The 20,525-nt window shown below is 36.3% G+C and overlaps 2 protein-coding genes across 4 annotated transcripts; one reads left to right on the top strand and one right to left on the bottom strand.

Moving 5' to 3' along the window:
* The first annotated feature begins 829 nt into the window (after nucleotides 1-829).
* LOC111017734 (uncharacterized) lies at nucleotides 830-2,327 on the top strand. Its single transcript, XM_022293581.2, has 2 exons — nucleotides 830-1,439; nucleotides 1,919-2,327. The coding sequence occupies exons 1-2, from the start codon at nucleotides 1,012-1,014 to the stop codon at nucleotides 1,953-1,955; spliced, it is 465 nt and encodes a 154-aa protein (XP_022149273.1). The 5' UTR covers nucleotides 830-1,011; the 3' UTR covers nucleotides 1,956-2,327.
* A 1,540-nt stretch (nucleotides 2,328-3,867) lies between these two features.
* LOC111017744 (autophagy 2) lies at nucleotides 3,868-20,395 on the bottom strand. 3 transcript variants are annotated; one of them, XM_022293600.2, is made up of 14 exons: nucleotides 19,898-20,395; nucleotides 17,610-18,652; nucleotides 16,852-16,991; nucleotides 15,703-15,884; nucleotides 12,398-15,529; nucleotides 12,194-12,306; nucleotides 11,577-11,781; nucleotides 10,446-10,559; nucleotides 10,193-10,300; nucleotides 9,972-10,104; nucleotides 9,240-9,436; nucleotides 5,381-5,577; nucleotides 5,060-5,265; nucleotides 3,868-4,268 (listed from the first exon to the last, which is right to left on the bottom strand). In XM_022293600.2, exons 1-13 carry the CDS (start codon nucleotides 20,099-20,101, stop codon nucleotides 5,193-5,195), a joined length of 5,841 nt encoding a protein of 1,946 aa, XP_022149292.1. In that variant the 5' UTR covers nucleotides 20,102-20,395; the 3' UTR covers nucleotides 3,868-4,268; nucleotides 5,060-5,192. The 3 variants fall into 3 exon arrangements, with proteins under 3 accessions (XP_022149292.1, XP_022149294.1, XP_087974658.1); XM_022293602.2 differs by having other exon boundaries at nucleotides 15,703-15,878; nucleotides 19,898-20,394; XM_088118532.1 differs by lacking the exon at nucleotides 19,898-20,395 and adding an exon at nucleotides 19,365-19,504.
* Nucleotides 20,396-20,525: the final 130 nt, after the last annotated feature.

Here is a 20,525-nt window from a genome sequence, read left to right as displayed (position 1 = left end):
AGGCATGATTTTTAAAATGTCGTTCGATAACCATTTTGTTTTTCTATTTTTGTATACTTTCATTAGTAAGTTTTTCACTTTGCTTGAGAACATATTTAAATTCTTAACCAAATTTCAAAAATTGACCAAGACTTTGAAAATGTTTATCAAAGCTATATAACAAAACAAAAAGACGCATATATAAAATAATATTTCTAAGCTTAATTTTTAAAAGTAGAAAACTAAAAAATGATCATCTTTTCGACTTTGACTCCAATCATTGCTTTTCTTTTATGTTACTTGAAAGTAACTGCTTCAACTTCAACCAAGTTTACTCTGCGCGGTGCAGGAGATTTGCAAATCCCTTTGCTTATATTAAAACTTTCTAGGGCCCGCCTCATGACATCTTTTCTCCTTTCCTAGTCTATTAATAACAAAACATATTTTTCCAATGTTTAATAAAAATGTAGTTATCAAACTAGGCCTAAGTTTCGTAAACTATTTGGAGTACTTGAAATGATTTTTCAAAAGATCCTTAGGATCAAAACATATAAAAGGAATAATAGGTATTTTTGTTTCAAGACATTGATTCTCCTAACATTTAATATGATCCCATCCCAAGTACTTAATAGCATTGATATTTACTATGAACTCTTGCAACTCTAATTCAAGACTTGAACCAATCTAGTTTCCCAAAGAATGGAACAAATGAACCCAATTGAAAAAGGTCTATGATGGAAGAAAATGAAACACAAACTGGAAAAGAATATATAATTTATGTTTTTGTAATCAAAAAAAGAAAGTCTCACCCCACAATTTTTTTATTACACACTGACAAAGCCAGTGTCACGAAAATGTCTACTGAACAAAGAATGGAAAAACACAAATTTCCCTCTATATATATAAACAAACATCTCCACAACTCCAACCCAATTCCCCAAGGCAAGTTAAAAAGAAAGAAAAATGAGCCATAAAGAGAAATGAGAGACCTTCTCTCTCTATTCACCTTCTGCTAAACTATTGTATTCCTCCATGGATCCAAGAATTTCCTTCTCAAATGACTTTATTGAAACTCAACAGCCATTGAAGCTTGAGAACATCTACAGAGAAGCACCTGTTTCTTCTGATTTTGAGTTCACTGTGAAGGACAGAAGCATGATTCCTGCAGATGAGATTTTCTTTCAGGGGAGGCTGCTGCCATTGAAGGACAGTTCAAGGAAGACAACTTTGAGGGATGAGCTGAAAGTCAATGAAGATGATGATAATGGTGATGGTGAAAGTTTTCCTAAGCTAACAAAAAGCTCTGCAGGCTGCTGGAGGGAGAGATTTGGTTTCAGGAGATCCCATATTGGGCCAAAGAAACAGAGTAGAAGTGAAGGGGTTCTCAAAACTGTACCAGAGGAAGAGAAAACTAGTGTGTTTCTTCATGAGGACCTCATAAATATTGCAAGGAAAAATGGGTAAGTTGAAAGATTTCATTTTTCCATCCTAAAAAACAGGAACCCAGCTAGAAATTCTCCTGTGAGACTAAATTTTACGTTCTAACAGGAACCCAGCTAGAAATTCTCCTGTGAGACTAAATTTTACGTTCTAACTTTTTCTTATGTGTATAATCTTTCGATTCTAAAAATTTAGAAGGGGTAAATTAGATAGAAAATTTAAAGTCTTAGAAAGATAGGAAGATGTTATCTTTGCCTATGGGGTTGAATTGATGCTCAAATGGCCCTCAACAGGTGCCATTTGGCATAGACTAAGGTATTTGAGTATTACCTATTTAGGCGAGTTTAAAAAGAAAAAATTCTTGATGTCTCCAGAGTCGGGTATTGGGTCGGTGTTGCCCATGGATTAGTGGCGGTGGAGGCACGATATCGGGTTATGAAAAAAGGGGGAATTGATGTGCCCAAATCGAATCAGCTAACAGAAGTTATTTTATGTACAGGAATTGTTACTTGAAGAAAGCTAACCCACAGAGATGAGAGGAATTATAAAGAGGCAGAGGCAGGATTTATAGAGATGCTTAAAACTAATGTAAAGCAGAAACATTAAAAGATTTTCTTCTGATTTTCAAGCAAAAATCATTGGTTGAGGCTTGAAGATGCCATTGTTGGGGAAAGAAAGGAGAAAATCTATTGCTTCTCTTTTGTTTGTGACAAGAAAAACCAACCAAACCCCATGTGAGGGCTCAGGTTGGAAATTGTAACTTTTTCTTTATTTGTATAAATGGTTTAGATTTATTTGAAGAGGTAGCTAGTAGCTAGATTTTGTCATGTGTAATTTCCTTTTGGTGGGTTTTATTCATAACTCTCTTATCTTGCAAAATATATATTGCTGCTTTCATTTTGGAAGAACATTTGGAAATCCAAAGCCTGTGAAATGTGTATATAACAACCAAACTAACAATACCATATCATCTCTAGTGATGGAAGAAAAAATTTTCAAATCCATTCAATAAATGATTTATTTTCCCTTTTGTTACAAATCCAGCAAATTGTGAACAATCGAACCCAAAATCTCATATCCTTGCGAAGAAAACCAAATCATCAAAAGAGTATTGTTGTCCAACTTTTGTCAATAGAAGGAATAATATATTAACCCACTAAATGTATTCCATTCCAGAAGATTTTCCAACTATCGAAAAACTTTTCAACATGAGTATAGCTCAACGGTAATTGTCATATATTCATTCCCTTGAGATTGGAGGTTAATCTCTCATATCCCCAAATTGATATACTAAAAAAACTACAAAAAATTTTGTCCACCTCTATAAATTTATCATATCTTAAGAATACTTTTTTAGGCTACAAAAGACATTGAAACTGCTAGAATAAGATCTTTTTTTTTTCCTTTAACAAATACAATTTGTCTAAAGTCAAAAACTGGGAACAAAAAAAGAAAGACTTGGCTACGAAAATGGCCTCCATCTCTTTCCCTCCTTTCCATAGCCTTTTCCGACCATGCTACGACTAACTTTTCCCTTATCCACTCCTGGTTTGAAGATGGAAAGAAAGGCTTCTAGAGTTACAACCACCACTAAAAAGGAGAGCATCTATTCTAGGAAGCACGGACACTCCATTCTAGGTGGAGTGTCCATATCGGACGCGTATCGGACACCGATACGGCCGGACACGTGTCCAATTTTTTATTTTTATTTTTTTATTTCGGACACTCCTTGGACATGCGGGGACACGCTGGGAGGGAAAACAGAAATCTTCGTGTTCTGCTTTGTGTTCTCCTTCTCCCTTCCACAGTCAACAAAACCCTAAACCCTACACCAAAGTCCAAAACAACAAAACCCTACCCCCACCATGCTCCACCATCGACCATCGTCGCCACCATCACCGGCGACTTCTGCCGCCATCATCTCCGGCCACTTCTTTTTAAATTTAATGTAGGTTGGATAATGGATTTTGTGAATGTTAAGTATATTTTGATTTGTTTTTGTTCAATTTGTATGATTAATTTATGTAAAAGTATTATATAATCAATACATATGCATATATTATCTTAAAAAAAATAATAATAACGTATACCCAACGTGTCCGTTATCACCATGTCCGTATCATGTTGTGTCCGTACTTCTTAGCCTCTATTCAACCAACTAAACTAATTAAGACAATATTCTAAAAGAATGATTAAAACATTTAAAATTTTCTTTTAGAAATTAGATATCCGAATCTTCATCATTTTTTGGGATCAGATATTTGGGATCAGATATTTGAAATCTTCTGATCCCTTAACCTAAACAAATATTTAGATCATACAAACAAATATTTAGATCATATAAATATTAATTTGTCAAATATCATATTATGAAGTAACACGACTAAATTTAACTAATTACAATGCTTAATCGAACTTTTTTTAGAATGTTACATGGCAAATGAGGGGTTGAGAATTTAAACATATAAATACAAAAAAATTACCATAAATTGGTCTAGTAGTCATTACAATCCAACCACCTACATGAGATTTATAATCCCATGAATTTCAATAATCCTATGAATTTCACGTAGAAATTACTCCATCTATCAAGATCGACCGAGAAAAGTCAGAAAACTAATACCTTCTTCAAAGTTGAAGGTTTGATCTCCACTATGCACAAATTAGAAAATTATGATACACTTGCTCAAGACTCAAAGAATAATTATAGGTATGAAGAATAACTATACAGAGGCTCATCTCCTAGTATGAAAAATTTCCAGCCACAGTTGAATATTTTACATTATGTACAAAACCCGAGTCTTCTCCATCTTTCGGGAAAGAATGCCTACGAGACTCTCACTGTACATCTGCAACAAAAAAAAAATGCCATGAACATCACAGCATGCAGGCCAAAGTAGCAAAGCAAAACAAATACTAATTATTTCGGTTTTGAACTTTCATGGTAAAATAATATTGCAATGTTCTATTGCTACCATATAAAACTAGTGTCATATATATTTGATATCCGTGAGCGTCCGAACCAGCTAAAAAACTAGTGTTATATCAGTTTAAAGTAACGCGGTTTTCAGGCTTCACTCCAATTGTTGATATAAACCGTGGTTCAACATGCTCGTATAAAAGAAGCAGCAAAATCCTTATCTGAAATGTTGCCAAACCAAGAAGAAGAAAAAAAAATTGTCTAATTTCTGCACAATATTTTCTATAGTTGAGCTCTGAGCACTGTTCAGGGAAAGAATGGAAGGATTCTAGTTTATAACAGTACTGGCTAAATATATCAGAAGTTCTCAATCAAGTCCTTCCTAAAAGAATGTTGCAATTTGTTAGGAAAAAGTTGCATAATTAAATTATTGTTTTATTAACCTATTTAAAACATAAATATACAACTATGATGCTATTTGACACATGAAAATCTCAATAAGTATGACCTGCTCATCGACAAAGGCTATTTCTTCCTAGTGAAATGTATAAATGGGATGCCCACATGTCCAAATAGGTTAACGAAATGTTAATTCAATGACAAATCGTAAAAATGAGAATTAAAAAAAATTCTTAATACCAAGTTGAGAAAAAACCTAAAACTGATATATTTAGCCAACAATATTTGATACCAGAGGATCGGAAAAGAGATTTGACTCACATTTACACCAGGCTCCATCTTCAATGTGAAAAGAGCTCGTTGCTATCCTTTTTAAGGCGAGGCACAATGCAATGGCTAAGGCAGTAATCATGATTCCATTTGAGATGAAGCATAAATCTTATGCAGTAGTCATTCAATTCCGTTCCCACGAGTCTGTAGGACCCAAATACTTCTCCATGGATTCTCTCTTGCGCTCAGGATCAAGGCTGCAAGCATGAGAACCAACATCAACCAAGTTTCTAAAGATTCTCCTATTTCTAGCGTATCCAAAAATAACTATGGGAGCACCCAAAAATGAAATAAAGCAATAAAAGCAACGACCTATTTCTCAGGCCAAGAAAAGTGTAATGTATGGCACTTGCACATGCAGAAGCTGGAGCTATAGCCGCAGCTGGAATTGCTTGAACAGCCGTTGCAAAAGCAGACACTGTACTGCCTCCACGTTGATACTTTTTCAAGGGAGTCCGAACCAAGGCAGAGGCAGACTTCCCGAGGCCATCACTAATGCTTTCGTAAGCCTGTTAAAATTAAGTTTTTCAATTCCATGGGGAAAAAATAGAGAAAACGTGTATATAATAGACAGAGTAAAAATGCTCGTCTCCTTCCCCCATATATAATACAAGAGGAATAATGATGAAATGTTGTGGGAACAGAATTCTGTTCCCACGAGTCTGTAGGACCCAAATTTTTTGAAGATTAGCCAACTTCTTCCATAGATACTTGGCTGCCCGTAAAAGAAAGTCCCTGATCTCTGAATTGAAGAATGAGCAAGGTTTCTCACTGATAAATCAAAAGGATATTGAGTCAGAAATCATATCCTACTTTAAGCATCTTTATTCTAGTAGGAATGCTCCTCAGTTCTCTTTACAAGGTATTCATTGGAGACCTATTTCATTCTCAGACAGTTTATGGCTAGAAAGACAGTTTGAAGAATCAGAAACTTGGTCAGCTTTGAATGAACTTGGAAGGAATAAAGCGCCGGGACCTGATGGGTACACTACTGAATTTTTAATCAGATTTTGGCAGCCTTTGAAGTCTGATTTTCTCCGTTTGTTTCAGGAATTCTACCGAAATGGTCATCTCAACGGTTGTCTTAAGGAGAATTTTATATGTCTAATACCAAAGAAGGTGGCAGCTTCAAACATCAGACATTTTAGACCAATCAGCCTCTCAAATTCCATTTATAAAGTGTTGGCCAAGGTTCTTGCAGAACGCCTCAAGAAGGTGATCTCACCTGCCATCTCTCCTACCCAAAGTGCATTTGTTGAAGGTAGGCAGATTCTTAATCCAATCTTGATAGCTAATGAAGCTGTGGAGGATTACAAATTCAGAAGGAAGAAAGGCTGGCTAATTAAACTTGACTTCAAGAAAGCTTTCGACAAAGTGGATTGGAATTTTCTCAAATCTGTCCTTCATCAGAAATTGTTTCGAAATAGATGGATTCGATGGATCAATGGTTGTGTTAGGAACACCCGGTTTTCAATCTTCATTAATGGGAGACCAAAGGGCAGAATAAGGGCTTCAAGGGGGTTAAGGCAGGGCGATCCACTTTCCCCCTACCTTTTTCTCCTGGTCAGTGATGTACTTAGCAGCATGTTGGATAAGCTTTACTTGAATGGCTTTTATGAAGGATTTTTGATTGGAAGCAAACAGGTACATGTTTCTCATCTTCAATTCGCTGACGACGTCCTTATTTTTTGTAAGGATAATGATGAAATGTTGGCTAATCTCTTCAAAACAGTCAAAGCTTATGAATGGGTGTCTGGTTTTTCTGTAAATTGGGAGAAATCGGCCATTTGCGGTATTAATTTTCAGCAAAGCAAGATAGAACAGGTTGCCTCTTCATTTAATTGTCAAATAGCAAATTTGCCTTTCTCGTATCTGGGCTTACCTCTTGGCGGCAATCCACGGTCTGCTTCTTTTTGGAGTCCAGTCATCGAGAAAATAGAAAAGAAGTTAGATCGTTGGAAGAAGTTTCAGTTATCAAGAGGAGGGCGTTTGACCCTTTGTAAATCTGTTTTATCTAATATTCCCATATATTATCTTTCACTTTTTCAACTGCCAACAGGGGTTAGAAAACAGATCGAAAAAAGATTGAGGAACTTCCTTTGGAACAGTGGTGAAAAACACAACTTGAGCCATCTAGTCCGTTGGGATATCACTTCTAAACATCTAGAAGATGGAGGTTTGGGCGTAGGCGGTCTGAAACCACACACAGACAAACACATGGAGGCCCAGTCCAACTCATAAATCATAGACTAAGAAATATACGTGACATACACAACCTGCGTGAAGTTTTCATCAACATCAATCAAAAAAGCAGTTTGTAAAATGCGTCTATCCACTAAAAGCAGCGCTCTTCTTGCCAAATGGGGCTGGCGTTTTGGGCATGAACCTACGGCACTTTGGCATCAAGTGGTGGAAAGCATTTATGGCTTGAGTAACCTAGGGTGGTTTTCAGGGGAAAGATCAAACAGATGTGCAAGATGCCCTTGGATCAACATTTCTCGTCAATGGAAGAAGGTACAGTTTTTTTCTACATTTAAACTGGGTTCCGGCGTTAGAATCTCATTCTGGCATCATCATTGGACTGAAAATGATTCTCTTAAGGAAAGATTCCCATGTCTCTTCCGTGTATCTTCTTTGCCTAATGGAACAGTTAATGATTTTTGGGACCCTTTGATTTCTTCTTGGAAAATTCAAACTAGAAGGTTGCTTAAAGATGAGGAAGCTGAGGAATTTATTGATTTATTGGCTGTTTTAAATTCCTACATCCCAGACAGTTCGGAGGATAGTCGTTTCTGGTCTTTGGAAGCTTCTGGCTCCTTTTCAGTGGCATCTCTTTGCAATTCTTCTTCGTCATCCCTTTTGCCTACCGATCTTTATAAGGCTATTTGGAAAACAAAGAGCCCGAAGAAAGTTGGGTTTTTTGTTTGGATCATCATTAATGGAAGATTGAATACAGATGAAGTTCTTCAAAGAAAGCTCTCGGTCTTTTGTCTACAGCCATCAATATGTATGTTATGTCAAGAAAGCGGGGAGAATCTGATCCATATTTTCTTCCGATGTCCTTACGCATTGCACTGTTGGTTCTTGTTATTTAAAGAGTTCAATCTCTCCTGGGTTTTCAGCGACATAGCAGTGGATAATATCCTTCAATTACTCCTAGGCCCAATTCTATCTTCTCAAAGTAGCTTGCTGTGGTCAAATGGTGTCAAAGCCTTGCTCTACAAGCTTTGGTATGAAAGAAATCTCAGAATTTTTAAGGATCGTCGCAAATCTCCACTGGATCGTTTCAGTTTGGCTAAATTCAAATCCTCACAGTGGAGCTCTTTATCACCTTTGTTCAAAAACTTTTCTCCCTCACTTATTTGTTTCAATTGGGGAGCTTTTACCTTATCTCTTAATGTTTAAGCTTATCTTGTTCTTTTCCATTTACTTGTAATTTTCTTTTATTTTTACTCTTTTGAGAGTTTGTATCTTTGAACATTGCCATTCCTTTTCATTAATTCAATGAGAAGTTTGTTTCTTGTTCAAAAAAAAAATATAATACAAGAGGAGAGGTTTTTGTGTGTCAGTGTGACATAGAGAGAGGCGACAGTCAATCCTCTTACTAACATCTAACATAAAAAAATAATAATAATAAATAAATAAATAATTGGGAAACATTATTAAAAGTAAATCAAACTGACCTCTGGTTTCATTTCTGAGCACACATGAATAAATTCCGAAAATATGCATGAAAACCATAAAATTGTTTGTTTTCATGTAGAACATGTTTTACACAGAGGTTTTTAAACAGACAACTGATCCGTGTGTTAATTTGAAGTGCAATTAGTCCATCTATATTTAAAATTGGAAATATAATCATGTCGGATATTGAGAGCAGTAACTAAGATTACAGGATTACTAAAATTTTATCTGACATCAAGATCCGGATCATTGTACAGTAAAGTTAACATAATTACTGAATTTTTTTTTAACAAGAAATGAAACCTTTCCAATGAAAAGAAACGAAAGTTAACATAATTACTGAATTTATTCCATGCAGGATATGAATTCATGTCCAACAGTATCCTTCTTTTCTCTCTTCAACATTCACAAACAGATGGACAGAATCATTTCAAGTGTACGTTAGAAATTGAAATATGATGCATGCAAACAAATATTGAATATTCACCTTTTTCAATCCTTCTTGAGCATCCTTAGGCTGATTGGATCTTATATTAGCCTTTGTTTTATACCGTACTTTCACCGAAGGAGGAATACTAGTGAGCATATATTCTGCCTGTAGCAAAATGTCATGAGCCCCAGCAGCTAAGTGTACCCCTAGTCCAACAGCTTCAAGGGAAATACTTCTGAGAAATGCAATAGTACCTACATGCTCAATTATTGGAGTTAGAGAGTATCAAGAAAAAATGAAGAAAGAACAGGTTACACAAGTATCAAAATTATTACAGCATCTTCAAAAGGGATAATTTTACCCTAAGACAGTTTGATATTCCTTTACGTCTCATCTATTATTATTTTTCCTTAATTAGATATTAATCTTTACCTTTGTGTATATAGGATTTTTGTTCTCATGTGAAAAACAAAGTAAAGGTTCATAAGCGATTTCCAATGGCAACCCACTGAGAAGCTTTGCAAAAAAATTAATATATATTTTCTAAGTATACTTTGAATTTGAACTAACACAATTATCCCAGTATCAAAACCATCTACATTTTCCATTGCCTAAAATTTTATCATCATAAGTTCACATGCAAGATCAAAACTAAAATTTTATGTTAACAAGCATTAGAAGAAACTAAACTCCCACCTTTCCTAACACAAACCATTAAGCACTAATTAGATTTGACATGATATTTTAACAATTTTTATTATGAAAAGCACAACCCCAGATGAAAGTCACCTCTTTGCATCCCTTTGAGTAGTCGCCTATCCTTTTTGTAGCTCTCAACTGGAAAAGAGACCAGCTTTGAAGCACCAGAGCCGACAGCAACTAATGAACGGACGGTAGGAAGGCCCTCCAGTATTTTACGAATCTATATCAGGTTGATAACATGCTATTAATAATTATTATACTGTACAGAATAACCAACACAACAAGCTTTTAAAATTCAAGTAGGGTACCTGATTATGAGAAATATCTTCCAACCATTCCCCTATAACTGTTTCACCGACACAGCCCCAACCATAGACTCCAACAGCCTGAACATGTTTAAGGTGTAGCTCAACCCCCTGCACCAGTTGTCAACTTAGTAAGTGACACAACGAACCACCTTGACCTTTGAACAAGTATCACTTATAGGAAAAGCAGATTTTGATGAATAACGTGGTCTGTAACAGTGTGTGTGTTGGGTGTGCAGGGGCAGGGGGTGTTTACCTTCCAAGGAACCAGATTCACAAGTTCCACATACTTCCCACCTCTTAATGCTGCCAAATCAACACGGCTAGGACTGTAATCAACACGAACTACAATTGGTTGTATGTCAAACTTCTGAAAAATAAAATAATGCAATTAGTACAAAGATTTTAACAACATAGTCAATAGTTGAGGTTAACCAAAAGAGAAGGGGCCACACAAAATCAAACTCGAGACATTAATAAGCAACAAATCTTCATTCAAATTTAACTCAAAAAGGGGCAGCACAGAGGAAGGGGTCAGTGTCTTCAATGCTACCAAGCTGTTTCTATGGAAGATTTTGTGGAATCACTGAGGCCACACTCATCATATCCGTAGCCAGTAGGCACATTGGCCAGGGATCCTCACAAGGGTGAATAACCAAATTCCAATTGAAATAAAATCCTTAGGATAAATCAATGTAGTTTACGAGGACTCAATCCCATTCAAAGGAATACAATCATTTTTTCAAAAGTGTGTACTTAACCTAGTTTTGTCCTTAAACTAGGTCAAACACCTCACCTTGCTAAGCATCCACTTAACTAAATCGAAGAAGAATAGTTTTAGCAAACTATAGCTAAATTGAGATTTTAAAAAGAAAAAAATAATCATTTCCTTATCAATTCCTTATCCAATTCTTCATTGCATGATCCATGAACACATTTGATTTTATTCTCTATCCACTGTTGCTTAAAATTATTAGATCCAATGATTACGGTTAGAATATGAATGAATAATTAAATTTATTGTTACCCATCAACTAAAGCTAATTCAGTAGTAATTTAATATGGTATTAGAACAAGAGATCTTATATTCAAACTTCTATAATGTCTTTTCCTCCCCAATTAATATTGATAATTACTTGCTGGGCCTTGTACTAATTTCAAGCCTACAAGTGAGAAAGAGGGGGAGTGTTAGAATACGAATAAATAATTAAATTTACTATAACCCATCAATTTGAATTCAGATGTGATTTAAAAATGAGACATCACAAATATAAGTTAGAGTTGAGGTAAAACAAAAGTGGACACAACTATGCATAAGTGTGTGTGTGAGAGAAAGGGCATTTGTCGCAGCAATATGCATAACCAATAAAATTTTGCCATAACTTGCCTGAAAATAAGGAAGCAACGCCTCCTCTGCAAAAGTAAGCCCAGCAGGACTTTTGGTCGTAGAAATAGTTTTCGAACCATCAGAATCAAGTGGATGACATGATGACTGGTCTCCCGATGAACTTTTTTCCCCAAAAAAGTTAACAAGAAAATCTAATTGGCATTGATGAAGATGTAATAGCATGGGCAGAAAACCGATACGCAACCTTGAAAGGAAAACAGGTAATTAACCCATAATAAGTAAGCATGAAAGACTATTATTACATAATCACAAACATTTATATTGGATATTTTATAACATTAATTTATTTGGAGGAAAGGAAGGAGAAAATTGAAGAGCATTCTTAGTAAGAACTATGAAGATCATAATTCTTAGTGAGAACAGTGAATGCTCTTTCTATCAATATGGTGGAAAGGAATGGTCAATTCCTTCCAGCCAAACAAAAGATTTCTCTTCCACCGTTTAGTCGTTGACCATACCAAACACTAACCTTACGGTAGACATCCTGTTTTGACCTTGTAGGACACAAATCACAAGTTTTACTTAAGCATCACCCCAGAGATGCAATCATTAATCACATCTTACATAGAAAACAGAAAGACTAAAATTTGGCGCACCGGTATTCCTCAAGAGGGATCGAAGGATCTGGTCTAATAGCTTCTAAGTCGAGCTTCAATGCTTTTGAGGAAGACTTACGAGGATGATTCTTCGAATTGTAATATCCAAGTACCTTTCAGCAACCACCAGAAAAAGGAACGAAAAAAAGTCAGTCTGTAAAAAGCAGGAATGCAAAAACACTTCACTTGAATAAAAGTGAGTACCAGCTTCCAAGGTGCATCTACACTCCTGTCATGAAGATGAAAATCTTGAACTGAAAGTGAAAGTCTAGATACACACATTTCACCAACTGGAAAAATATCATATTGAACTTGCATGGCAGAACATGCAAGCTCTAGACATGTATGTTGATCTCTTTTAAACATACTCATCCGTCGATCGCCATTCTCTCTAGAAACTTGCCAATCAGAACCAGCATACATTCTCCATCTTACATCAATATTACTAAGAAGTACACGTCCACTTGCCTCTTCAACCTCATCAAATCTTTTGCTCTCAATAGAACAAAGATCATCTCTTACGGAATCTTCGATTTTACTTGCATCTGAAATGTGGTTTTCAAGAATTTGTATAGGCACACCCCCATACCATCCACTTCTTCGTCCTCCAAGATCTATACCACCAGAATTCCTGGAATTACAAATATCAGAAGGTAACTGTCGGCCTATTGTTAGGTCTGATAAAGGGCGAAGCTCAGACAAGCAATACCCTTCTATTATTTCAGGAAACTGACAGTATTGCATGAAAGATGTTTGACCATCAGGCTCTGAGCCAATGAAGGGATAAGCAGGAGAAGAAGTTTCATGAACTTCACAATTCAAACTGCATACCTCAGCATGAAGACCTTCATTGGGTAAACTATGATTTGACTTGCTAAAATACCATTCTCTGGTTTGGTTATCTTTATCTAATAGGAACGCATCCTCACATATTTCATCCATCAACCCGACTTCACTTTTTTTAACTGGTGGATTGTGACAAGGAGGAGAAGATGATTCATTGTCAATCTCTTTTCTCTCTTGAGCCTGTTGAACATTATTCCATCTCGTCTGCAAATGAACAATTGATTCCTCCAGATCAGGGGCAAATAACTGCTGAAGTTGAGCAGCCAAACGTACCAGACCAGTAGTAGTGTCATGGCACGTTTCCACGACAATGTGGGCTTTGGGACATTCTAACTCCCACTTAAGGCCATCGTTGCAATTAGTTCTCAATATTGCTTCAATAAATGTATCCCGGGCAACCTTAACATAGCCTGCCTTGCGGAGGTCTTCAACATTGTAAGCATTAAGAACATGCTCATAATCAGATACACTACATAGAAGAAGTCCGACATCTTGTATTGTGATTCTGTAATTATCTTCAACTACATCTGCGACACTAGAACTTGAAAGTGTCACTGAAGATGCAGCCAACAGGCAAGCAACATAACCCTCATCCAACTCTTGTTTGATAGTTGAAAAACTGGATTCCGTTTGAGGAGGTTCACTGTTAACCAGCAAGTTCTTTAAGTACGGCTGATAGCTCAACCCAACATCAATAAAGTTAAGAGAAAAATAAGATCCAGAAGACTTTTTTGGGTTCTGTCTGGGCATAACCTTGTCGCCTTCTGGTTCAACTGGAGGAGACAAAAAGAAAAAGGAGCAGATGACATCCAACCAATCCAAGCGACCACCTATGGCCAGAATTGTTGCACACCTTATAGTTATTGAAGAAAAACCCTGGCAACTCTCAGGATCCCACATATGTACAATATCACAACCAGCTAACCTTGAAGATAAAGCATTTGAACCTTCCCCATCCCCACGCTTCATGTTAGAATTGCTACATGAGATCAAAAGAAACTCCTGATTAGGATCTTCAGAGATGAAACCCAGCAATTTTCCTTCTCCATGGGCTAGCCAAAAGAAATTGGCACCCTTGATACCACCAAGGTTGGAGACCGAGATTAATTCGAAGTTTTGAATTTCCAGTCTTAGATGATACCATGATCCAGGAAGTTCCCTCTGCAAAGAGCACTTTGTACTCTCTTTTGAATCTGGCCTAATGGCAATTTCTAGACAATTACAATCAACTACAATAGAAGTTTGAGATGTTAACAATCCTTTCTTAACATTGACTGCATCACAAGTATTGCTCGACAGTCCTTTTATCAGCTGATCTAAAAGACAATGGAAGACTTTATATTGAACAGTATTGACATTGATTCTGACAAGAGAAAAAAAGACATGCAACACAGACGTGGAGCTCAAAATCATTTCTTGTCGAGTCTGCAAGTTTGACTCCTCCATATCTTTCATGCTAGAAACAGAAGCAAACTCATAATCTTTTCCAATGAACTTACACCTGCTTTTTGATTCCTCTAAACTAGCCAAGGACTTGGCCTTCTTTGCAATCCATGGGCCTGTGACATGACCCTCCTGCCAAAACAAAGTTAAAGAAGAAGAGTTTGTTCTGTTGAAGGCAGACAAAATGTTATGAGCCGAAAATTTCTTCTTCTGCATGTTGCATGTGCTACTTTGAGTTATCCCTTCATCAAAAGTAACCAAGAAAACCTCAAGACTACCAAATCTAAAATGCAAAGCATTTTTTTCTGACAAATAATTTTTCTGCAGAGCCAAGTTACCACTGTGAGTCATTGTTTCCTCTTTCACGATTGAAGAGGAGTAAAAATCTAGAGCAATAAATTGATCCCAGGTTGAGTAGCCCATAAAGTCCTTGTCACTTTCAAATGAGAAACAGAATATTACCCTTGCATTGCTGATTATTATATTGCCTTCCATGCTTGCTGATGAAAACAAAGTTGTCACTTGATTAGAGCCACTTTTGACATCCTCATGACCCACTATATAGTTCTCGTTAAAGACCTTGCATTGGTTATCGCCAGGCATACAGTTTTCAACACCCTTTAGTAAATCTAATAACATGTTCACCAAAGGATAGTTCACCCAAAAAACGAGGGGTGGTAGATTCAATGAAAATGATTTTGACATTGTGGTACTATTGTCAGAAGAACTAGGTATCACATCCAATTGCGAAGAAGTAATGCCGTAAGTTTCCAGCAACGTAACTTTTGTAACGTTGTCTTTGTTTCCACATGGAAAATCCACAGAAAATGAACTATTTGATTCCATGAGATCAGGATTTTCCACTGAAAAACCAAATGGAGGTAGAGCACCTACAACATCCACTTGCAAACGCTTCGTCAGAAGTGTCTGAAAGTCACTGCCACTATTGTGGAAGTCAGTGTTGGAGGCATCATTTTTGAAGTTCAAATAATCAGCAACCTCGATATGCTTGACAGTTCCATGAAACATCGTTTTCTGAGTAGATACCTGCGGACCATACAAAATGTGTTAAGTGAATGGAAGTAACAGAAAAGGATCCCCAACACAGAAAATTTTGAAAAGAAGAGCCTCCTTACCAGGAGACGGGGAGGGAGGGGTCAGCACACACACATACACAGAGTAATACACAAGAAAAATGATTTCCAAGGCACAAGTTTTACCTGCATAAGAAGATGGACATCACTGAATTTAGCAGCCACAAAATGAACCGCCGAGTCTGCGTTGATCTGTACTTTCTTGGGATCGGTGAAATGATATTGATTGTCATCAAGGAAGGAGAGAACGATAGAAACTCCAGAGATAGTTGCCCTAAGATTTGTTTCAACATGCTGCAATTCTGTATCTAGTACTCAGTGTATGAAAGAATATATTAAGTGGTAAACATTGGGAATCAATTAATCTATGACTAAAGGCATGAAAGAAAAATATGTGAAAAGGTTTATCACGACAACATAATTCATCATTCATGTGACATTAAAAACATTTTAATCCATTTCATGAGTCTAACAATAATGGTCAGTAATATCATGATGGAAAAAGTCAATTGAAAGCTTATAGCCTCTAGTCCAGGTCATCCAAAGTTACATTGCCATCTTAGTTTTATTCCTTACCAAAAAATTCCAAATGGGTAGATTACACAAGTATATTTTTCACCATGACCCTTTACGTTCCTTTTGCTTCCCAAAATGACCACCGCATTCATTATTTTTATTCCTTACCAAAAAAATTCCAAACGGGTAGATTACACAAGTACATGTTTCACCATGACCCTTTACGTTCCTTTTGCTTCCCAAAATGACCACCGCATTCATCTTCCATGAGAAAGTTAAATGTTCTATTTAACGACTCAACATTCTTGGACCAAAAATAAATAAAAGGATTGATTAACTTAATAGGAAACATATTAATGCTTCTTCAAGAGTACTTTTGTCTCCATCCAACCAAATAGCAATATAGAGCCAAAATAACAACAATTCGAAAAGAACAAAACACTGTTTTTTCCTTTTTGCTACCCTAACCCAAAAGTATTCCAACTTACCGGTGAACGAACATCCCCTAGACAAGTCCAATTCAGATCAACTTGATAAAGAACTTTCCATAACAGCATAAAAGTAAAATCACAAAACTAGAAACAAATAGTTCCCTGACCCATGCTTAAGGTAAAATTATTGTTGCAGGATAATGAATGTAAGGTAGAAAACTTCTTTTTTTAAAAGGTGGTATTACACAGATGAAGAAGCATAGCAGTATTTTAAGTTTGAATACGTGAGCATAACTAACACAGCAGAGTAGAGTAAGTGCATACACACCACAAGGAACATGCAAAGATCCAGAAGCAAGGCTGGACGCAGCAGTGATTGCACTAAAAACCGAGTTCCACATCCCACTGCTGCCTAAAGCATAGTGGGAACTTCTTATTTCATTTAAGCATTCAAAAAACTGGTCCACACTGCAGAATTGCGAAAAGATAAAACACTCTGTTTTAGTTAATTGTTATACTAAATGACTCAGAAGGATAAAAAATCATCAACAAAAAAAGTAACAATGTATCGTGATTTTTCAATCTAAATCAAGTCTAGATATATACGATACTTACACAAGGCATAAATGGAAACGTGTAAGCAATGAAATAATTAACACAATAAACAATATATTGTGCAAACTTGACAAGCCTGCAACAATGATCCAAACTAAGAATCTAGATGTCTCATGCAGATGTTCTGTAATCATTATTAATATTTGAAGTGATAAGAAACTGCAGAAGAAGACATATTTAGAACCCACTGGGAAAAATTAGAAATTATAATTTGAAAATTTTGGATTAAGGAACTAGATCAAATTATAGACATATTGATAACATAAGACAGCAGAACATTCCACATTTATAAACTTTTTAAGATAAGAACATTCCACGTGCATAAGTAAAATAACAGAAAAAATAATTTATACTTCAACAGATGATCACATAAAACCTTGCATTAAATGCATAAATTTAAAAATAATAATAATAATAAATTTGACTACCAGTCAAACACTGGATGTTATAGAGGACGTGGGCAATACCAACCTAGCTCCAAAATCAAATTCTTCTCCAACTTTTTCTTTCTCTTTATGTTTGACAGAGGATGACACCCAATTTGATATAAGGTGAGAGCCAGGCAGAATCCCACCACAACGAGGAAACATTTCATCGGGAGTCGTTTCAGCAGAAGCTAGCAATGATGAATGGCAGTGAGGTGCCCGCTCAAAGTAACCAGATTCGTTCAATTTATCATGTATACATCCATCACCATTCTTGTTTGAATTCCAATAAGCTTCAGATAAAAGTAAAAGGCATTTGATAGTGCTAGGTTGAAGTTTTACTTGTACAGGATCAACAAAAAGATCCCCATCCACTCTGTGAATGTCTAAGGAACCATCCCTCAAAGGTATACATAATTTCAGGTTACCTGAAAATCCACCTATTTCTCCAGTCAGAACTGGAGTGCTAACATTTGATGGAACAGGGTCTAACACCATTTGGGCAGATGTTGTCCCAGACATACATGAAAAGGATTTTGGGTTGTCACAATCATCCATGTGAAGAAACTCGAGCATTGCCCCTTGAAACTTCACGAAATTATTCAGCTGACTTATTCCAAGAAAGCTTTCAACTGCATCCACACCCAATTTACCATCCTCTGTAACACAAGTGCCACATTCTATATCTGAAATCCGGAGAACAAGTGTGGTATCCGGTCCTGTTCTGTTTTTGTTTTCTTCATAGAAAGAATCAAATGCCACTATCAAGTTTGTTATCTTCAAGTGAAAGCTAGCAAGCAGCCCTTTCACCATCTTCGCAACTGTCTTAACACCTTCATGGATATCCCCATAGGTAGATTTTACAGCATTTTTAACCACATCATGCTCTGGCTTTCTCGATTCATGATGATTTCTATGACCACCACTAGAAGTTCCACAACAATCCATATGATCATTCTTCAAGCAAGGTGAAAGCACAAGCTCCAACTCATTGATTTCAACCTCACAGCCTCTACTTGTCCATGGCATTCTAATTAATAAGGACCCAATAGATCCTTCTTTAAAAATAACCGAAGCTGCTGTACCAACCTACAAAATATAGGACAATAACTGAAACGTTGTTCAAAATGAATAGTGAGACAATTTGAAAATGTGAAATGGATGCACTTTGTTAGGCCATTTGGCTAGAAATAAATAGGTGTATTTTTTCAGTTGAAACGCATTTTTGCTACTTTCTTACTTTTTTACTGGTCAAAGAATGTCAAGTATATTCACCTCAATATGCTCCAGACAGGCAAGTTTACGTTAATTGATATTTTATCCTTTAAATTTAAGGATTTATTCATCAATACTTTTATTTTTCCATAATAATATTATTATTATTATCTATAGAAAGATTGAAGAGTGAGGCTTACAATGGTAAGTACAAAAATATAAATACATATATTTAAAAAATAAAAATAAAACCAAAATAGAGTACATTGAAAAAATTTAAAAAGCAAAGACAAACTATAACTCAAAGTACTAACAACCTCAAACTTAAAGAACATTAGTGGTTCCGATAAGACTGATTGTCAAAGCATTGCTGCCTGCTTTTACCCAAATAAGCATTATCATAACTTATATTTGTTCATCTGGATAATAAACATTATAATATTAATGGCAACAGAATGAAAGTTATAATTAAATGGATAGGAATACAACGTTTGCTCCCTACTTCGAAGCCAAACAAGATCAAGAACAATGTTATCAGACTTCTAAGCCAAACATTCATGATCTGGATGTGAATGAGTCGAATTACTTATCCCTTGGTCTCATCGCTAGTTGACTCCTCCTTGTCGACAGCCAGCCAGCAGTTGCCGAACGGGACTTCCTTGCCTTCAGCCTAGCCGCCTTGTCTTATCCCGCCCTTTCGGACTACCTTTCCTTACTCCTTCCCTGTGTCTATCTTTTCTTCAAAAGGCGAAGCAGTCCCTAGGAAAGATTATGGTTCTCAAGTATCCAATTAATTAATCCCCCCTAGCTTACTAAGCACTGGTTCGAGACCGGCCAAGCAACTAAGGAATCAATTATCAAGGTTCAATACCCCACCATCACAATGGTTGAAACTAAAAAATAATCAAAGAAAAAACTCCTCCTCAATTTCCGGCATCTGAAAACCACAAAACTTGAAGATCATAACTTGTTCACATTCTGGCGTGTAACTAACATGCTACCAAGGAAAGTTAGCAATTTTAATTCACCCAACTTTTCCTGAAGTCTCTTGTTGAAACATGACATTTTCCAATGTCCCAATTAAAAAGAAGTGAGAGAGAGGGAGTAACAAAAGCGAACCTTCTCATTGAGAAAATCAACGTTAAGTGCAAGGTCTCCGAGCTGAATTGTGCCTTCAGCAAGCTGCACGTCTAGCTGGTCGAGATCAATATCCCCCAATAGGAACTGCCCCAATTTCTTTTTCAATAAAAACTTGCACAATCTCTTAACAGCGAATTTCGAGAACATGGCTTCCGCCGTCTTCGCGATGTTCCACGGAAACATGGTGGCGTCGCCGGTTAAAAAAAAAAAGAAAAAAAAGTGTTGGAACGACAAAATTGTGGGAGCGATCAGGGCTTAGTGGAAATTGATTAGGGTTTTGAAATTCGCCGTCGCTCGTGATGGGAAAGAATTCCCCATCAAGAGCAGAAAGAGGAAAATGGAGAGAGGATAAATAATTTTTGGTTTGATCTTGTGCAGCACCAATGAATTTGCGGAGCCCTCCGAAAATTTTCGGTTTGCTTGACGATTACGTGAAAAGGCCCAGCTTTTTCCGGGAAAATTTCAAGTTCGTGTTTTATTATATGCAAAGAAGGTCTGTTAAGTAATTGAATGGAAATAATTTTTTAACTCAAAAAATATATATATATATATGCAAACAAAAATAGGTATATGTTTAAATTTGAAATTAAATGCAACTAACCATAGG

The sequence above is a fragment of the Momordica charantia genome (genome assembly GCF_013281855.1).
Source record: "Momordica charantia cultivar OHB3-1 chromosome 10 unlocalized genomic scaffold, Mcharantia_2.0 BLBB01000010.1, whole genome shotgun sequence".
Taxonomy (NCBI): Eukaryota; Viridiplantae; Streptophyta; class Magnoliopsida; order Cucurbitales; family Cucurbitaceae; genus Momordica; species Momordica charantia.
This window is presented reverse-complemented; position numbering and strand designations above follow the sequence as displayed.